Source organism: Rhinolophus hipposideros, assembly GCF_964194185.1.
Source record: "Rhinolophus hipposideros genome assembly, chromosome: 1".
Classification (NCBI taxonomy): Eukaryota; Metazoa; Chordata; class Mammalia; order Chiroptera; family Rhinolophidae; genus Rhinolophus; species Rhinolophus hipposideros.
Window position 1 is genome coordinate 44,985,690 of NC_138047.1, and position 20,042 is coordinate 45,005,731.

The 20,042-nt window shown below is 34.1% G+C and overlaps 1 protein-coding gene across 29 annotated transcripts in view; it reads left to right on the top strand.

Annotated features, from left to right (window-relative positions):
* ADGRL3 (adhesion G protein-coupled receptor L3) overlaps window positions 1-20,042 on the top strand; it is a 744,191-nt gene that overhangs the window by 459,995 nt on the left and 264,154 nt on the right. For all 29 annotated transcript variants that reach the window (XM_081060173.1, XM_081060156.1, XM_081060146.1 and 26 more), the window contains one exon: window positions 7,162-7,962. In XM_081060173.1, the coding sequence (XP_080916299.1) occupies window positions 7,162-7,962 (801 nt within the window). The remainder of the gene's footprint in view (window positions 1-7,161; window positions 7,963-20,042) is intronic.

The window sequence follows — 20,042 nt, forward strand, 5'->3', positions numbered from 1 at the left end:
TTAGAAGCTGAGCTGCAGTGATTACCCTGGTCTTTCATTAAATAAAAGATTAGCACTTTATTTACTGAAAGAGACAGATGTCTGTCAGAGTTGCTGATGTGCAATATACCAAAAAATTTAGTGAACTTCACAGATATTTTTATTTCTATTTACTGAAGTGCTTCTCGATTTTCTTGGTGTATGTGAAATGGAATAAGATAATGTTCTGTTTCAGAATAATAAGAATTAATAGGACATGAGGTACTCAGCGTAAGTTTGTTTCTGCTGATAAGAAATGTCCTGTTTCCTTGGCCAAGAAATGAGTAATCCATTTTTTTGTTTCTATTATCTTTTCTGGAGAAATGCATTGCATCACTAGTAATCAGGGTTGATAGCACTGAAAAATATGACATCCAGTCCCTTTCTTTGAAAATACCATAGTGTAATTCATCAGTGCATGGAGACATAAGAAACATTAATTGAGCTCTTTCTATGAGCTGGGCACTGGAGATACAATATGAATAAGATCAAAACATGGGTTTGAATTCCAACTCTACCACTTCTTGCCCAAAGAGCCATGCATCTTTGTACTTGTTACCTTATTTGAAAAGTTGAGATAATGAGACTATCTACCTCATAAATTTGCTGTCACCTATTTAAATTTGTATTATGTGCAAAATTTTAGTGCAGTCTATGCCACATGGTACACGCTTAATGAATGTTCTTGCAACAGACACAGTACCTGCTCTCAAAGAGAGTCCATTTAAGTTATCTTCTCTTAGTGCACTCCTAGGTGGATCTGGGTGACAAAAAGGAAATGAAGAACAAGAATGCAACAAATCAACTGTCTTTCATTGAGTTTGAATGTCACAAGAACCAGTGTATATTAGCCAAATGACAAGACTCTGCCACCTACCAGTGTTGATCTTGGTCAAATCCATTAACCTTCTGGCTGACTCATCATTATAGAAACAATAAGCATTGTATCACAGTGTTGATTGAAGAATTAAAGCGGTGATCCCTGTGAAAACTTTTCTTTTGTTTTTAATTTTAAACTGCTATCTGAGGGTAAAGTATTATTGTGAACTTTTGGTTGTCCACTTATATATGACTTTGTGGATGATGCACTAGCAAATTTCACCCGACTGATTTTTTTTCATTATTTACCTAGCTTGCCTTTTTGCCATCTGCCTAACTACCCATCTGGCCTGAGATAAGGGTACCCAAATGTATTTAATAGCCTAAGCCAATGTAACTAAGAAAATAATTGTGTTTAAAATATAACTCTATTTCAGTGAAAAAATATTTGTTTATAAATTATTTGATATCTTATAGCCATCTTATGTTCTCCATAAGTGGCTTTTTCATTTACGTGTATATATTACAGAAATACAGAGGCATCATTGGATTATAACACTACTCATTTGGAACATTAAATTGCAGATAGAAAATGTGAAGTATGACTTACAATTTAAAAGAAAAGAAAATTTAAGCTACATTAAAATTAGATACAATTTCATAGTTCTTACTTATGGCACTAACAATTTTTGGCATACGATTTTATTTCTCTGTAATTTGCAATGCAATTTGAAAAAGCTTGGCAATGCATGCATATGCTTTCTCATCCATACCTTTTCTGATTAAATAATGCAATTTAAAAGTATTACGTACGGTACAGATATGGATAGAACTAATAACATTTTATTTTCTAAACAATAACATGACTATATATTATATCTATTTTATGGACTGTTGAAGGGAAGAAATGAAGGGAAATTGTACTAGTCTTTTTTTTTTCTTGTTTCTTCCTTTTATACAGAATAAAATTACCCTTAGTTTGAATTTGTCATTTACTCTAACCACAGGATATAGCTTATGATGTTAAGTTTGACAAAGGACAACAATGAAATCACTTTAAGAAAATTTATAAATATATTTGCAGAGGCTGAATGGACAATAAAAATAGCTTGGGGATGAAAAGTGATGAGAGAAAAGGAGAGAACCTAGTTCTAAAGAGGTTTGGAAATGAATAATGACAACTCTAATGTCAGAATTCAGGATATTGGACCAGACTAAAAGACATGAGGTCCTAAAGAATGCCTAGCACAGTTGTCATTGTACGATACATTTATTTATAATCTTTTTACAGAGAGGAGAGGAGTATTTTCAGCCTTTATATTTAGATCATTATAGCCTGTTTTATAGCAACACATTTTTATTGCCAAAATAACCCTAGAGACCATTCATACATTTTTTCTTCTTTTTCTTTTTCTTTTTGCTCCAGTTTTACATGAGTTACAGATACAAATTGCTCATACATTTTACGTTCCTCCCCATCCATTGAAATATTTAAGGATATTATGCAGATAACTTAGAGATATCATGCATTGCACGTATGATTCTATATAGTAAATCCAGATTCTGTTTCGCCACTTTTTTTTCTTTTCACTGTATGCTTTAAATATCAAGAAGCAGAAATAATCACCTTTATTTGGGCTGTATATTAATTCAGTAGCTGTTTACTGAGTATTATGTGCTAGGCACTGTGAGGTTGTGAAGGATACAGTGGTAAGCATGTTTCTTGTACCCATGCAATTTGTTTGTTTCAGGTAAGGGTGGCTTCTAGAATCCGAATTAGATGATGGACAATGACTGGATATTCCTAAATGTTACCAAGCTTTTCAATGACAAATTATGATTGCCTTGCCCTGTTTTGTTATGGGAATATGATTTGTGTTTGCTTGTTTCAACTTAAATTATGGGATTGTTTTACTTCCTTTTGAAAATAGCAAATAATGATAAATGAGCTACAACCAATCATGACATAGGCAAGACCATAATAATTTTCTCCAGAGTAGAACTGCCTAATAAATCTTAATTTTGAGTAACCAGCAAGTAACAAAGGCAAATATGCTACAGCTTATGCCAATATCTCTGAAATTAGACCACAACCAGAGAATTAAAAGCAAAAAATTACCTAATGACAATTGAGAAAATAGTGGTAAAAGTTCTTTGGAAAAAAAAGAAAAAGATCCATTAAAGTATAAGACAGTATTTACAGAATATAATACCTTATCAATATATTTTATCACGTATCTCATCTTCCTCTTTAAGTATTTGTTGAGGAGAGAAACAGCAGTCACCAAGAAGTTAGAATATTTGCCCTTAAGTATAAGATTGCCTAAGAGTTTTATGTGAAATAAGACTGAAGTTGTGTGAGTATATATTTCATGTTTTAGAATACAAATATCTCCATTTAAAATTCTCAAAAGGATATAGGTATATTTAGAACTGTTTCAAGGAATTAAGTTCTAGAAATTCCTTTGAAAAATGTCAGCTTTAGTATGATTTCTCACTCCCAACCTCCACCTTTATTTTAATGGTCCTAGACTCCAAACTTTTGAGACTACTGATTAAATAATTCTTTAAGGTGCTTGGTTATGCTTTTAGTTGTCACTGTGAGCTCAGGTTTGTTCATGTTCTAGTCATAGCATGAAGTGCATCTCTAAGTAAAGCTTTAAACTGACCTATAATGAGGCATATAGTCCAGAGAACACTGCAATTAGTAAAGATTAATTGAGGATGATGATAAATTATAACAGTGTAATACTTTTTAAGAATCCTAGAAATACTGTTACAAATAAGAGTTGTAAATATAGTGAATAAATATTCTGAAAAAGATAATCCCATTTGTAACTTCATAAGCATACTTTTTGATATATAGAAATTTTTTTGTCTTCTAGCACGTGTCCTATTGAGGTTGCAAAAAGTCAGTTAAGAGAAATGAGTGTGATTTTAACACTAATTGAAAACACAAGCTTAGGTAAAAGCACAAAAGTCTCTCAAATATAATTTCCCCGAACAATATTTTTTCTGTTGTTTTGAAACTTTTCTTCTGTTTTAAATATATTTATTATGCCTAATATTTCAGTTCATCCATTCCACTGAAATTATCTAGACTTCTATCACTTGCAATCTGTGATTTTTAAGTTTGTGTTAAGAACCCATTCTTTCCCAACTTTCGCCCCAACCTTTTTTGTTGATCCTTTTTTGTCTTATTGTGATGTAGACAAATTGTTTCTGATTAGGCAAATATTTATAGCATAAAGATGATGCTGCTTGATGAGTTTCATGAATATGTTACAGTTTCCCAGAATTTTCTCTGACTTGTATTGATCAGTACCTTAAAAATAATAATGGAATCTGAGAGATATGGAACCGTAATGTGGTTTAGGATCTCAATGTATTCTTACAAGAGCATGTTGAAAGACTCAGTTAAGAATTTCAGAAAAGGCCAGAGCAGGTGGCTCATTATTTATATCAACCTTCTGACACAGATTTTTCTGAAAGACATTAATTTTCCACAATAATTTAAAATATTGACGAGTGGGAGGAAGAAAGTTTCTTCAATAAGCATTCTAAATCCATTTATCAGGGTGAGAGCATTCTCTGTTAATGTGTAGCCTCATGATGTGCATTTCTCATAAGACTGACAAGCTATGAAAAATCTTAGACCTTAGGAAATGAGTCACAGAGTCCTTTCTTCTGAAGAGATTGATTCTTGAGATAGGTAAAAAGCAAGACTATTATGTTAAATAGTCAAATAAACTTTAGTATTTCCTAAATGAGACAAGCCAAACTATTTGAAAGCTTTTGTGTATATTTCCTACCTCCCTATCCAATGGAAATGTTGATCTTATTATGAATGTTGTGTTTCCTATGCCTATAGTTGGGAGTGGTATGCTTACTCAATTTTAGCTTAATTAACCTTTGCCTTATTTTTCCAAATGTGTACTATATTTTTAAGATTATATGATTGCTTTTTAAAAAAATAATTTTGCTAGAGGAATGGGTTTGTAAAAAAAAAGCATAATGTTCAATAAGGCAAGTATGAGTGAAATAAATTATTAACTTTCAGTTTGGAAGAGGTGAATAAAAAGTGCCTGGCCAATACCAAACCATTAATCTGTTCTCTTTTCTCCTTTCTCTCTTTACTTCTCTCTCTCCAATAGAAGTGGAACAAAAAGGTAATTAAATACCTTTCATAAATTATATACTATATAGGCTAAGTTACTTAACAGTTTAACATTTACTTAAAATAATTTTGTTATTAATTCGTATCTATTTTATGGAAATTTATTTACTACTTCTGCTGCTCAACTTCACTGTAATCTGTTACTCTGACCTATGCTGGTTTGATTATTTTATCTGAAAAGAGTTTAATAGTGTAAAATTTTCAACCGTGTATTTTATTCTTTCTTTTTAAATAAGTAGTTACAAATCCAGTAGGTAGTGATGGATAGTGATTGCTTTAGATTTGTTTTGATTTTTATACTAGATAATTTTCCATAGCTCTGGTGTGCTTTCCCCTGTTTATTTAAAATTTTAATTATTGGGGGAAAGTGGAGACGGTTTTCTTGAAATGCCATGAAATAAATTATTGTTTCAATCAAGAGCTTATTATTAACTAACATAGAGTTTACATACAATTTTGATAACAATGCCTACCCATCCTTGATAATTATAGCCATCATATTAGAATCCTGAGAAACATTTGTAATCATCGATTTTATTATTGAGTGTAAATTGATGATGGCTCTCTATCCTTGCTATGGAAGTTTTGATAGTCAACTTCTCCTCCCTCTTGGGCACTTACTTTCTCCAAAAGCAAAACATTGGACACTTTAATAATGTACTTTCGTTTTTAATTAATCTCCAAATCCTGCTAAGTTTCATCTTAGACTGTTTCCACTGGATTTTGGCTTATATTTTCTATTAAAGAGCTAATCACTAATATCAAGAAAATGATAATTTTTCATTAATCATTAAAATTTGGGTAAACATCCAAATTCTTTGTGATTTTCTAATTTCTCCACCCAAAACACTTGTAATAATTTCAAACATAACAATGGACTGCATGATTATGTTTCAGTGTGTTTGCTTTGCAAAAATATTAGAGCAGTGTTTCCCATAGCAGGTTCACCAAAACACTACACTGTAAAGAAGCTCTATAGAAAGAGTCCCGTGATTCAGTTAGTTGGCAAAATTTGCTCACCCTCCCCACTTCTGTTTGGAGAGTCACTAATTCCAATACTTAAGCTATTGGAACCTCTGCCACAATTCTATTTAACAAGATATATGTTTCCATGTGGTTAAGGATCCATTTTTTTTTTACTTCTGTGTAACATCTAGCTATACCACTTGAAACACAAGCCTCAAGGACCACCCTTTGGGAAACATTGCTTTATAGCCCCTTCATTACAGATGACAGCCAAGCTTTCTTACCACCATATCCAATGTGCTACTACTGCATCATACTAAAAATAAGTGAATCCGATAATTCTTGGCATTTTCAGCCTGAAGTATGAGCAGCAAAATACTATATAAGTAATCTTGTTTTTTTAATGCTCTTCTCATGTAACAGTAAAAGGTACATGTTTTAAGTTCCGATACTACTATATTTAACAGGACATTTTTAACTGATTAAAATCTAGATCTTGGGTTCTTCTCTGTAACCTTTCACCTTTTCCTCTTTCCTTATTCCTTCTTTCCTTTCTTTTTCTTCCTTTCTCCTTTTCCTTCCAGTATTCATCCATCACTCATTTTTAATTGTGTGATTTGCATGCTCTGTGTGTGCTATAGCAGTTTTAAGAGCTATTTTGCTAGAAGATTCAGTGGCCTGTATTACAGGATTTTTCTTTCCCTTTATTATATTTTAATTACTATTGGATTTCCATGTATTATCTAATTATAAGTATTGAACAGCTAATATCATTGGTGAAAACAATATTTTTTTTGAAATTTCCAAATAAGATACATTAAAAACATCATATATAAACATATATATTTGTTATGTCTATGGAATACAAGACATATAAGATATTTATATAGGTATATCCAAAAAATATTGTAATATGGTCACGAAGGTAAAAACCAAAGGAAAGTACAGCTACTCATAAAGAGGCAAAATTAATTCAGCAAATGAAATAACAATGATTTTAAACAAAAGTCAAAATTAATGTGTATGACTGCTTTATGTTCTCAGAAGAATGCAGCAAAATCATTAAGTGAGGATGGCTATCTCTTGTAAAAGTTGTATTTCATTTGGTGAAAAGTAAAACTGCATGTCAAATTATTTAAATTAATATAGTTATTTTTTTTTAATTATTTCCCTTCCAACAGTTTTTCTTTGTCCTGGACTACTAAAAGGAGTATACCAGAGTGAACATTTGTTTGAGTCCGACCACCAGTCAGGGGCATGGTGCAAAGACCCTCTGCAGGCTTCTGACAAGATTTATTATATGCCTTGGACCCCCTACAGAACTGATACCCTGACCGAGTACTCTTCCAAGGATGACTTCATTGCTGGAAGGCCAACTACAACCTACAAACTCCCTCACAGGGTGGATGGCACCGGATTTGTAGTGTATGATGGAGCTTTGTTCTTTAACAAAGAGCGCACCAGGAACATAGTAAAGTTTGATTTGCGGACTAGGATAAAGAGTGGAGAGGCCATCATAGCCAATGCCAATTACCATGATACCTCCCCTTACCGATGGGGAGGCAAATCTGACATAGACCTGGCAGTGGATGAGAATGGGCTATGGGTCATCTATGCCACAGAACAAAACAATGGTAAAATCGTCATTAGTCAATTGAACCCTTACACCCTGAGGATTGAAGGGACATGGGATACTGCCTATGATAAAAGGTCAGCTTCCAACGCATTTATGATTTGTGGGATTCTATATGTGGTCAAATCTGTATATGAGGATGATGACAACGAGGCCACAGGGAATAAGATTGACTACATTTACAACACCGACCAAAATAAGGATAGTTTGGTGGATGTACCCTTTCCTAATTCATACCAGTACATAGCAGCTGTGGATTACAACCCCAGGGACAACCTCCTTTATGTGTGGAATAACTATCACGTCGTGAAATATTCTTTGGACTTTGGGCCTCTGGATAGTAGATCAGGTAAGTTTGACTTTATGTTTCTTGAGGGGGAGAAATATTTATAGTTTGTTCTCAATAACTTTATTGTACATTTTGATAAGGCTTCCTTTGCAGTCTTCCTTCTAGCCTGGGTACCTGAAAATGGTTCATGTCTTTCCATCTAAAAAAAAAAAAAAAAAAAAAAAAAAAAAAAAAGAAAAACGTTGCTGTTAATCACGTTCAGCTGTAAAAAAAAGAAGTTATCAAAATCTGACTTTCTCCACTGTGCAGTTGGTCTCCAATCTCTGGCCCTTTTTTGAAGGGCATTTTCATTATCATCTGGTTAATTCTTTGTGTAGTGAAGTACACAAAATCTTTGCTAAAAAAGAATGCCATTCCACCTAGTTAATTGCTCTCAAAAGTGTTTTCCACTTAGAAAACATCAGAGGGTTGGCTTGTCGTAACATTTCGGGGTCCTACACCAATATGTTCATCTTGAAGAGAGCATCATATGTGATCACTTCTATTGGGAATATTGTCAGTTTGAGTGCACATATGTCTGAGTTTGCCTAATTGATATATACAGAAAATATTCATAACTGATTAATACAGAAACAATAGATCTCAGTTTTATAAGGAAAAAAAGCGTAAAGTACAGCTTTGAATAAACTTATGATAATCTTTAATTACCATTCTTTAGGGAGTCTTTTTCATCTCTAGGACATACTGTTTCCTTTCCATGTTCTTCAAAGGCAATCATTTTTTTTTTAATTTTTACTTACACAACAGAGCAGAATTATCTCAGTTTAGAAGCTAAATTATTTTAAACTAGCAACCATACTATTCTTCATGATAACGTATAATAGAAAATTAAGATAATAATGTATGAATTTTGATAGTAATACGGCAATTCAAAGTTTTTTTTTTCTTTTGGTGCTTATGTGTTAAAGGTTCTTATTTTCTGTATTGCTTTTATCATGATTTTACTAGCAAGACATTCTGCTTCCTATCTTAATTCATTTTGTACATACCTTCTTATACAACTACATTTAAAGTTCCATATGGCCAATAACATTGCTTTACTCATCCTTTTATTATATTTTTCTTTGACCATTATTTCCACCTTCTCAGATACTAGTGTAATAATAAAGACTCAATAACTATTGAATGAATGAATGAATGTGAATGATTTCCATTTCTTAGTGTGACAGAATGCCAAATTAGATAGCATTTTCTCTAGTCCCTGAGAGGCTTCAGTCAGAATGACAGCAATTCTTTCCATGTCCAGCAATACTGATATTATGTTGCATTTTGTTTTGTGGATGGAGAAGCATAAATATGCAACACCAGCAAAAGCAAGTTCTCCTCACTAAGTCCTCAAATAAATCTCTTAGACCAAGTGCAGTGTCTGACTCACCTCTGTGCAGGTAAGTTTTCTCAATCCATTGTACCCTTCAGTTGAAAACCTAAGACAGATTCAATCATCTATAGTATGTGGGAAAATAGTTCTTTCAGAGCTATGATAGTCTTACCCACAATTTATATTTTGACAGTGAACATTCTGTTGATGAGTGGTTCTTAACCTTTTTTGACTTTTAATTGGAACAGGAAGTAATTTGTACTTGCCTCGAAAGAAATAATAAATAACTCATTGTCTTTTGAGGGGCTTAGTTAAATCAGTGACTAAGGGGCAGGAACATATTTCAACTTTGATTTATTGGAAAGATCGTGCATTATATTTATTTAGAACAATAGGTTAAAATTAATTAGCATTCCCGGTTTTTGTTTGATGGACTGAAGCAAACTCTTAGTTTTTATAAATTATCCTTAAAGGGTACTTAGAAACTTACCCAAAAATATTTTTAAAATGCATTAATAAAGTTATATGTGTGTATCCATATATGTGATATATCATTGTACATGTGAACATAGGGAAAATTACACCACTCATTTAATTTTGTTTGTTTGTTTATATATGGAAGTTAAAATATGAACCATCTTGCCCACATGTAACCAGTGGTTACATTTATTAAAAAGATGTTATTAAAGTGGCAAACATTGAGAAATGATAAAGTTCAGCTTTTGAAACAAAGTCCTAACTTGAGCCAAGAGATTCAGTTTTTACTCTTTTTAAACAACAGTGAAGACCTCTGTTTTTACAAAGCGTGAATTTTCACCTTTATTAAATTTGTAAATACAATTGTAGGGAAAAGTGTCATTTTCATGCATGAATACTCAAATTAAAAAGTTATTATACTTTGTTGTGAACTTATGGCAGTTTAGAGGTGGAAAGAATAAGTGTGGGAAGTAAATTTTATGCACGATATGTGTGGATATGAGAATTTTAATTAACAATAATAGAGGCTGTTCATCTTATTTCGCACAGTTTCAGCTGTGTGTTTGTCTTTAGTAAATTGCATTGACATTTTTCAAAGAAATTGCCTTTAGTTAATTCTTATTATGGATCTCTTTATGTGTCTATGTATGGAAATCAACTTACTAAAAATATGTTAGGGTCAAAAAGACTAAATCTAAGTCTGTAGATCGAACGTGCATTTGCTGTTTCCATCTGTTGGAAATAGGCTAGGTAATTTTGCTCTGATTTTAACTAAGTTCTAATCAATGAAAATTCACATTATTGAAGTTTTTTGTAAAGGGATATCTGTTTTATTTCTGCAGAATATAACTATTCTGTCCATGAAAATATCTGGGTGTTGGAAGTTAAGAAGCACATATGCTTGTCTCGTGTATATAAAAACCCTCTGGTGAAGTGTGCACAGAGGTGGCATACTGCTTCTGAACATGAGCTTGAGAGTCTGAAGGACTTGCGTTTGAGTTCTGCCTCTAGTGCTCGATTGTGGACACATGGCTCAGCCTCTTGGTCTTCATTTCCTCAACTATGAAATGGAAAAAGATAAATAAAATAACACCCCACTCAGAACATTATTGTTAAATTTTAATGAGATGACGCACGTGATAGGCACAACCAACTTAACCTAATAGCTACACATCAATCCTACAAGGGCCATTATTATTCACAATTTCTAAATGTTGGCTGTAAGGTACTATAGCTCCTATAACTTACTCAAAAATCACCCAGCTATTAAAGTTTAACCCAACTTCAGAGTCATGCTCCCTTCTGTGACACGAGCCCTGGAAAGGATGCTCACTGATGCTGTGTGTCTGCATTCATTGCATAGAAGTGATTTCAGTGTCCCCATGTGGCAGGTGCTCTGCCGATGCAAATATAATTTGTAATTCTCACAATTAGATAATTGCTACAGAATTGTGCTAAAACATGTTGTATCTGTTCTTTAACCATGTTAGCAGATGTATATTTTTAACAAAAGTCCATTTAAAATTTTCAAATGGTAAAGTTTAAGGACGAATATGATGAAAAACTTAGCTGCTCAGAAATATCCAAAAAAGTAGTTTTAATTTAATTCTAATTCCTTGCTTTCCCCAACACCCTTTCTCAAACCCCTAAGTGTCCTGTCTTTTGTGAGGTTGGCTCAGTTATGTGATATGTATGATTGTATTCTTTTCAAAGAAAACATTAGGGGAGTGGAAAATCAGTGAAAAACATTGTTTTCAACAATAGCTGTATAAAGAAATTAATTCTAGTTTGACTTTTTAAAAACTTGTATATCAGATGTTCTTTGTTGCCTCTAAGTGAAGTTTCTCCTTCAAACGTTCTTTAATGTGCCTTTCCTTCTGGAAAATGTTTCAAAAAGTTAGAAATTTGTTTTCATTTTTCTCTAAAAATATTTTCAGAACATGATACTCTCATCACTTAGTCTGCATTATCTTAAATGGAAGTTTGCCAGCGTTTTTCTGCAGTTTTTCAGCAAGAAACTAGTGGGAAAGTAAATCAGACTTACTTGATAGTCACATAATTTACATTTGCAAATTTTATAGAAACAATTTTTAATAATATAGCTATATTTCATGTATTAAAGAATATACAATTGCAAAGAATTTTCAGTTTATAAAAAGCCTTTGTTCAGGAACTAATGGGACTTTGATTCACATTGTACTAATCTTATTGATATTGTTTTAGCCATTTTTGTTTAAAATTCTTTATAGAGTACCCGATAAATAGTAGGTGATCTATGAGGATTTGTTGAATAATTTAAGAAATGATGATGAGTTATAACATATGTTTTTTAAAAACTTCTTATTCAGAATATTATGGGACTGGGAGTCTAAGTCCTAAATTTTGTTTTAAGATTAGATGCATGCTTCTCAGGTAGTCATCTTTACTATAAGCCAACAGTTTTATGATCTAAAAAAATTATGTCATCCCTGTTATTCCTCACCCTACCACCCACACATAACTTCTACCCTTCTTCACTCCGATTATAAGAGCTTTGGTAACCGAAAGGAAGTTTAACAGATGCTAAGGAGAAGTACCAAAGCACATTAAGATCTAATGCACATTCTTCCAGAAGTAATTAAAATAAATTAAAGTCAGTAGTCTTGCAATAGGGAAGAAAGTGATCAACTGTTCAATGAATTTGATATTCAGAACATATTCGCAACTTTTTCAGTTGACAAATAGCAGGAAATACTTCCACTTGGAGAAAATGGAAAGTATGTTATATTCAGAAATGAGTAGCAGTTGTGTTCTGTTGAATATATGTTTGTGTAGAGACTAGGTGATTCACTTTTGGACACCTATATCAAAAATGCTTGTAAGCATTAGCACCTTTGTATAAACTAAACATCCAAATACTTTCTCTATTTTTTCTGAGCAGAGCACCAATTCTGGAACTATCAGATCTAGATCTTTCTTCAAATGTATTTTTAAATGAACCGTTTCCCTCTTATAAAATATGATATGTACTATACGTTCATCATTGCCTTCAATTGGCTGTATTTTGTAAGATATGCATTAAAAACCTCCAAGTAATACTTATCTATTTCACAGGTTATTTGAGTGATACTCAAGTTGGCATCATAATTCTAATACAATACCTTCTATCTTGATCTGTACGCGTGAGGAAATCAAGGAATTGCATCACATCCCTTTAGCTAGTATTAATGACTGGTCTTGACTGATTTTCACTATTTAATTCTTTCTCCCAAACCACCTTATGAGGAGTTCATTATTCATAAATAATAGGACTGAAACATGAGGTATTTTCTTTGACTCTTCCAGTTTGTTTCTAAATTGTCCATCAAGCAATTAATTATCAAATATACAAATGTTTGTGTGTGTGTGTGTGTGTGTGTGTGTGTGTGTGTGTTTCAATATTTCCTACTTAAGAAGAGAGGAAGTAGGCTCGGGTTGATAATAAGGATAGGCAGAGAAGCCCCATTCCAAAATTTTCCTAAAATTAGTGTCTCGAACAGATCTAAAATTCTATCAGTTGAGATTTAGTGAAATACATCAAGCAATCAGTACAAACAACCCAATGATTAAGACATTCAGTGATAAGGGGTTAATATCCAAAATTTGGAAAGCACTTAAGCAACTAAACACCAAAACAACTAACAATCCAATTAACAAATGGGCAGAGGACCTGAATACACCTAAGAGGACATACAGATGGCCATAGAAAAGATGCTCAGTGTCACTAATCATCAGAGAAATGCAAATTAAAACCACAAAGAGATATCACCTGACACCTCTCAGAAGGCTATCATCAATAAATCAACAAACAAGTATTGCTGAGGATGTGGAGAAAGAGGAACCCTCATACACTGTTGGTGGGATTGCAAATTGGTGCAGCTGCTATGGAAAACAGTATGGAGGTTCCTCAAATTAAAAATAGAACTACCTTATAACCCAGCATTTCCACTTCTGGGTATTTATGCAAAAAAATCCGAAACACCGATTGGAAAAGATGTATGCACCCCTATGTTCATTTCAGTGCCATTTACAGTAGCCAAGATATGGAAGCAACCTAAGTACTGATCAATAGACGACTGCAGAAAGAAGAGGTGTCATATACATACATATATATATATATATATATATATACATACATACACAGACACACACACAAACACATACACACAGGCACGCACACACACAGGAATATTACTCAGCCACAAAAAAGAATGAAATGTTACTGTGTGGACAAAACCCCCAAAAAACAGTTTCCAGGCTCTCGGCCTCACATAGAAAGGTGCTGGCTCGGGTAGTAAATGGCCATCAACTGTGATCAGATGGCCAGCAGCTGTGGCTAGTTGGCCGTCAGCTGTAACCCGTAAGCCATTGGCCACTAATGTAACGGCTGTGGCTACACTAGCAGAAAGGAATGGGGGCTAGCAAGAAGATGGTGGCTGGCAAGCGCGGACTGCTGTTAGGCAGATTATGTAGATCCTGCTTCCTGTGTCTCCAGCCCAGCCACCAGCGAGAATATATTGGTTTGACTCCCCTACTTATGGCTCCATGGGTGTTCCTTTTTGGCCTCACCGTGTCCTGCGTTCTTGGGCGGGGAGTGGGAGCTGAGACCCTGCACGACAAATGGCACAGTAAGCAGGCTCCCCTGCGTGACAGTTACCATTTGTAATAACATGGATGAAGCTGATAGGTATTAAGCTAAGTGAAATAAGTCAGACAGAAAGACAAGTACCATGTGATCTCACTTACATGTGGAATCTAAAGAACAGAATAAACTAACAAAACAGAAACAGACTCATAGTTATAGAGAACAAATTGATGGTTGCTTGAATGGAGGGTGGCTGGGGGAGCAGGGTGAAAAAGATGAAGAGAGTAAGAATTACAAATTGGTATTTACAAAATAGTCATGGGGATATAAAGTAAAGCATAAGGAAAATAATTAATAATACGGTAATAACTATGAATAGTTCCAGGTGAGTACTAGACTCATCAGAGGGGTCTCTTCATAAAATATATAAATGTCTAACCACTTCTATATACCTGGAAATAATATAAAAGAACTTTGAATGCCAACTGTAATTGAATTTTTTTTTAAGAGGGTAAAGATGAAAGGGAAAACAAGGTTCAAACTTCCAGATATAAAACAAGTAAGAGGGATGTAATATACTGTCAATAATGTGCTAGTCTAGATAGTTGCTGGGCTTATCATGGTGATCACTTCTTTAGGTATATAAATGTTGAATAACTATGGTGTACCCCTGAAACTAATATAATATTGTATGTTAGCTATATTTTAATGAAAATCTTCAAAAAATGAAACAGAAGACATGTAACTACTGTCTTATGCCTGCTCTTCTGCTTTCCAAACCCCACCCACATTTCTTTGAAAGGCATTTGAAATTATGTAAATATAACCATTATATGTGCTAAAGATAGTAAACTCTAAAACAACCAAAAGCCTACACAAAACAGTTTAACAATGCAGATGAGGTGAACCTTCTGTTCTTATACTATGCTAATTAAGTGCATTTGTGACTCCAGTAAAAGCTGTAGCTGTGTAGTGATGAATAAGAACTTTAAGCACACATGACACCTCGTTAAAATGTAATTTTCACATCATATATCTGAGCCCTTTACTTTGACAGCTGAGTAATGTGAGTGCTGGGCAGAGAATCTTGAACATTTTGAAACTGTCACGTGTTTAATAGGTAGTTGAATTCGCTTCCTGAATGGTTTAGTTAAATATGGTACACCCTAGACACAAAATAGAGCCTGAATGTAGTAAGATGTTAAATCACACTTGTCCTCAGCCTGTGGGTCATGGTTGCTTCCCAGTTCCACTTGAGATGCCACATTGTCTCTGAAGTTTAATTTACATCTTAGTAGCTGAGTGAACTTTACAAAAATAAAAAATAAAAAAAAATTGTCAGCTACTTGTTGCTAATTTCATCCAGGTCTGTATTTTTATGCATCAGCTGTTTCCCAGAGGAGCCCGTCTCTTTCCAGTGATTGCTTCTTTTGCCTATAGTGACAGCTGCTGACTGCAGGGCATTGCTACTGAGGACTTTTCAGGGAGCACAGCCCAAAGTTGCAAATTTTGCCATAGCTATCCTATTGTCACTTAACATCAGATGAATCATCTTCTATGTGTTGTATGTTTTCTTGCATCCTTTCCAGAGTGGCACCTTCTACTTTTCACTCTGAATATCAAAACCACAGTTTGTATGTGCAAAGCAAAGCTGGACTTGCCTCTTTACAGCTGATCCCAGTGTTAGCCATTAATCTAACATCTAGTTGATCATCTTAATAAATGAGACAAGATGCAAGGGATAAAAAGGTTCACAAATGTACTAACTTATTATGTTTTCCTACAAAGTGATGTCCCTGATAATTACTAGAAAAGTAATCAAAATCATCTCTACATGTAAGTCACAGGCATAAAAAGATGACTTACTTGTGAATAGGCTTCACACTCACAGCAGCTGTCCTTTCTGTAGCCATTTCACTGCTCATTAGCCCATCCAGCAGAGGGCAGGCAGGTGGAACCAAAATAGTTCTGCTGCTCATCATTAGCACATCTTGTAAGGGCCATAGTGGCTAAATTAAGATTTCTGATTATCCAGGATTTCTGATTTCCATTTTAGGATGCTCTGTTTCTACCCACATTATCACTGAGGAGTGAGAATTGACTTTATTATATTAGGATAGTAAAGTCTTTGTGTTTAACATTTTAGATAGTTGTTCAAGTACCTCAGAAAATGGCTCACAAGCCAAAATATGAATTTTAGTACAAAGGTATTTTCCTCTTAATAACTACTTTTCCAGCAGAAAGCTAACTTCTCAGGTAATAATTAGTAATGACTAAATAATTTAAGATACATAAATGACAGAAAAATCTACTATGCAGTATAATCTTTATGTGATGAAACATGTTGTCAGATTTCCATGAAAACAAATGGAAATTATCTTTTTTTGTTTGTTTTTTTGCTTAATAAGAATTCTGCCTTTCTACCTTGTATGCCCTTAAATAGTACAAATTCATAGCCAAATTCTTTACATGTACTTACCCCAAATGAAGATACAAATTAAAGTTATTCAGTGCTTTCTCTCTAAAGTGTCTTGTGCCTGAAATACTTTAGCCTCAAAATTTGAATTATTAAAATAATGTTAAAAACAATTTTACAAAATAATATACAAATGTAAGTGAAGTGTTAGGTAGTTGTTGATTTTATGACTTAGAACCCTTATGCTGTTTTTTTAAAGAGAATTGTCTTTGAAGAAATTTGTACCTTTGAAAACAAAAGAAAATGGCATTTTTGTTAGAAACACTCTGCTCAATAAAAATATAAAACAGACTGTGATTTTTAAAACATATTAAACTTTTCAAAAATCTATGATAATTTTGCTATGTAACATATATATTATATTAAACAAAAATTTTAGACTTTTATATTTTTAAAGATAAGCCCACTGAGAGATGTAAGTGGTAGTGGTTTATGGAGTAGCTTGAAAGTGGAATTGGATATAATAAGAACAAGCTAAAATGAAAAGTAAAATTCTGGTACAAAATTAGACTTGCTGTAGAATGCAGAAGCAGGAAGTCAAAATTGGGCTTAAGTCAGAAGTCCATTGATTGATTGATTGATTGCATCTTTCTCTCCCTCCCTTCCTTTCTTCCTTCCTTTACTCAGGAGACTTGTTTTTAAATATAGCTGAGACCAAGCGCTCTGCTATTGTTTGTGGTTACAACTATGATAGGGACAGGCATTGACTCTGCGCTTACAGAGCTTACAGAATAGTGAAAACAAGTGGAAATAGAACAGGGTGGGGAGGGTGTCAAAAAATAATAGTATTACCTACTGTTAATTGAATGCTGTCTTTTCTGGCCATGTACATAGATTATCAAATTTAATCATGCAAAGAAAACATCATCCTGATTTCCAGTTAAAGCAATTGAGAAGGTAAATAACTCACATGTCACATACATTGACCAGAGTTGCAGTTAGAGTCCTAGTCTGACTGTCTGCTATGTTATGCTGCTCCTTCACTAATTAAAAGGAATATAGGTGGCACAGCTAAGGAGCAAGGGGAAACACAGGAAGGCAGTGTACGTGTTCTAGAATGTAAGTATAGCAGGTGAGCTAATGTAGCAAATGCCAGGCAGAGCGGACCCATCATATTCCGTCCGAGCAAGGACAAGTGCACAGTGTTGTGGAGCACCCACCATCCCCGCCATAATGTGCTAATGACGTACGGATATTTTTCTGTAAGTCCCCAAATGATGTAAATGATGTTGGATCTGCTGGCAGTTTCTGGGTGTGGACCAGGATCCTGTCTCATGAAGCCAAAGAATGGACACACGGACCAGGGAAGGGCAAAAAGTTGTAAAGGAAGATAGTTTACTAGAGGCAGGAGAAGAGGTTGCAGCTCCCGAGCTGGAGTGGGTCCCGAATGGGGGTGCCCAGTAACTGAGGCAAAAGTTCTTACTTTTATACCTTTCCTTGCCTGCTTGGGGAATGGGGCTGGAGCCTTCTAATGGAATTCATCTATCAGGTTTGCTCATCCTGAAGGGATTAACGAAATAACCCATTCCTGTCTATCAGTTCTGCTCCTTTGTATGGCCAAAAGGTATTTGAAATAATTTATTAACCTCAAGATGCATTCTTATATATTTGTCCTGGAGTGAAGGAGACATCCCAGAACTTGGAGTTTCAGGATATGGCTGCTTTTTTCTTTTTAGCAACATACTAACTATCCTGTCTCACTAAGTATGTGAACACACATACCTTAACCCTTAGAAGATGCTGTGAGGTACAGATGAGGAAACTAAGACTCAGAAATGTAAAGTAACCTGCCCAGAGAAACCCAGTTTGTAAATGGTGGTGAGGGCTTCAAAGCTCAGATTTCTTTGACTCTGAATCATGAAGCTGACACACTTTATATTCACAATGGGGAAAAAATCATAATGTACACAAGCATGCAGTATAATTGATATAATGGTGTATAGATTTGGTGTGTGTGTGTATTCTTGGAAATGATCGAAGAAACAGATTGAATTATTGAAGGATTGAAAGACTTAGAAACTTTTGCAAACAGTCTGAGCAATTTGAAAGACTAGAGATTTGGGGACTGGCTCTTTATTAGATTTAATTCCACTTAACGTGTATTACTTCCATTTTCTTAATTCAGATGTATTGTTAACAATACTTTCATGGTTTCTCTCTATGAGTAGATTGGCAGACTGGTGACAAAGTAAAGTGAAGAAAGAAAAAAATGTAGTTAGGGAAGAGAGGAATAAAAGGGAAATAAATATATTTTCTCCTAAAAATAAATGCATAAGAATGAGTTCCCCCTTTTCAAGGGGAAGGTGGTGAAAGAGCATGTACTTTAAAATGTTAAAAAGTTATTTTCCAAGATTTATTTAATTAATTACCTCAAGTAGTTATAGGTAAAATTAAGGAAAAAGTGTGGAATACTTATACCTTGCTGGTTGGAATGTAAATTGTTAACCACTTTGTAAGAGTAAATTGGCTATATCTAGTGAAATCTATGTGTAGCTGATAGGCATATCTTAAGTACTAGCAAATCCACTTCTAAGTTTCCTCCCTAGAGAAACTGTCATACTTGTGTGCAGAGAGATTTGTAAAGGAGTGTTCATTATAGCAATATTTAAAATAATGTAAAAGTGGAGAATAGCATACTGTCCCTCAGTTGGTGAGGGAAGGCCACAGAGCAGTTTGTGCGTGGTTGCCCAGGTGAATAATAATTAGCCTTAATGGAAGATAGGAATGTGACAACTTTCTTCACTGGCACCACAGATTTTAAAATCCTGGTCAGTGTGGAGGCTAGAGACAAGTAATATGTGATCAGTTATCCCACAGAAAGAAATATACCAAGTCAAGTATTGTTACCTATGAAATGATAAGTAAGAAAAGATCTTACACTGGAATTTCCCTTTTCTAGTAATATAGACCCCTTTGGCCCCAAGTGGGCTTTAATAACTGACAGAAGCCAGGATTGCAACTTTGCAAAGCACCAAACCTTCACTTCTATAACTCTTTCTACAGAATCGCTACATTGTTAGTCAAAGAAGCCCTCTCTTGTCAGAAAAGGAAAATTTTACTCTGAAATTTTAATTGTGACCTATAGTAGGAACTATCATGTGTTTCAGCTTAAATTGCTTAAAAATCATTTACTATATCATCCTCACTGAATTTTTCCCAGAATATGAATATATTGACTTGTCACATATTCCAGATTTCTACGACAA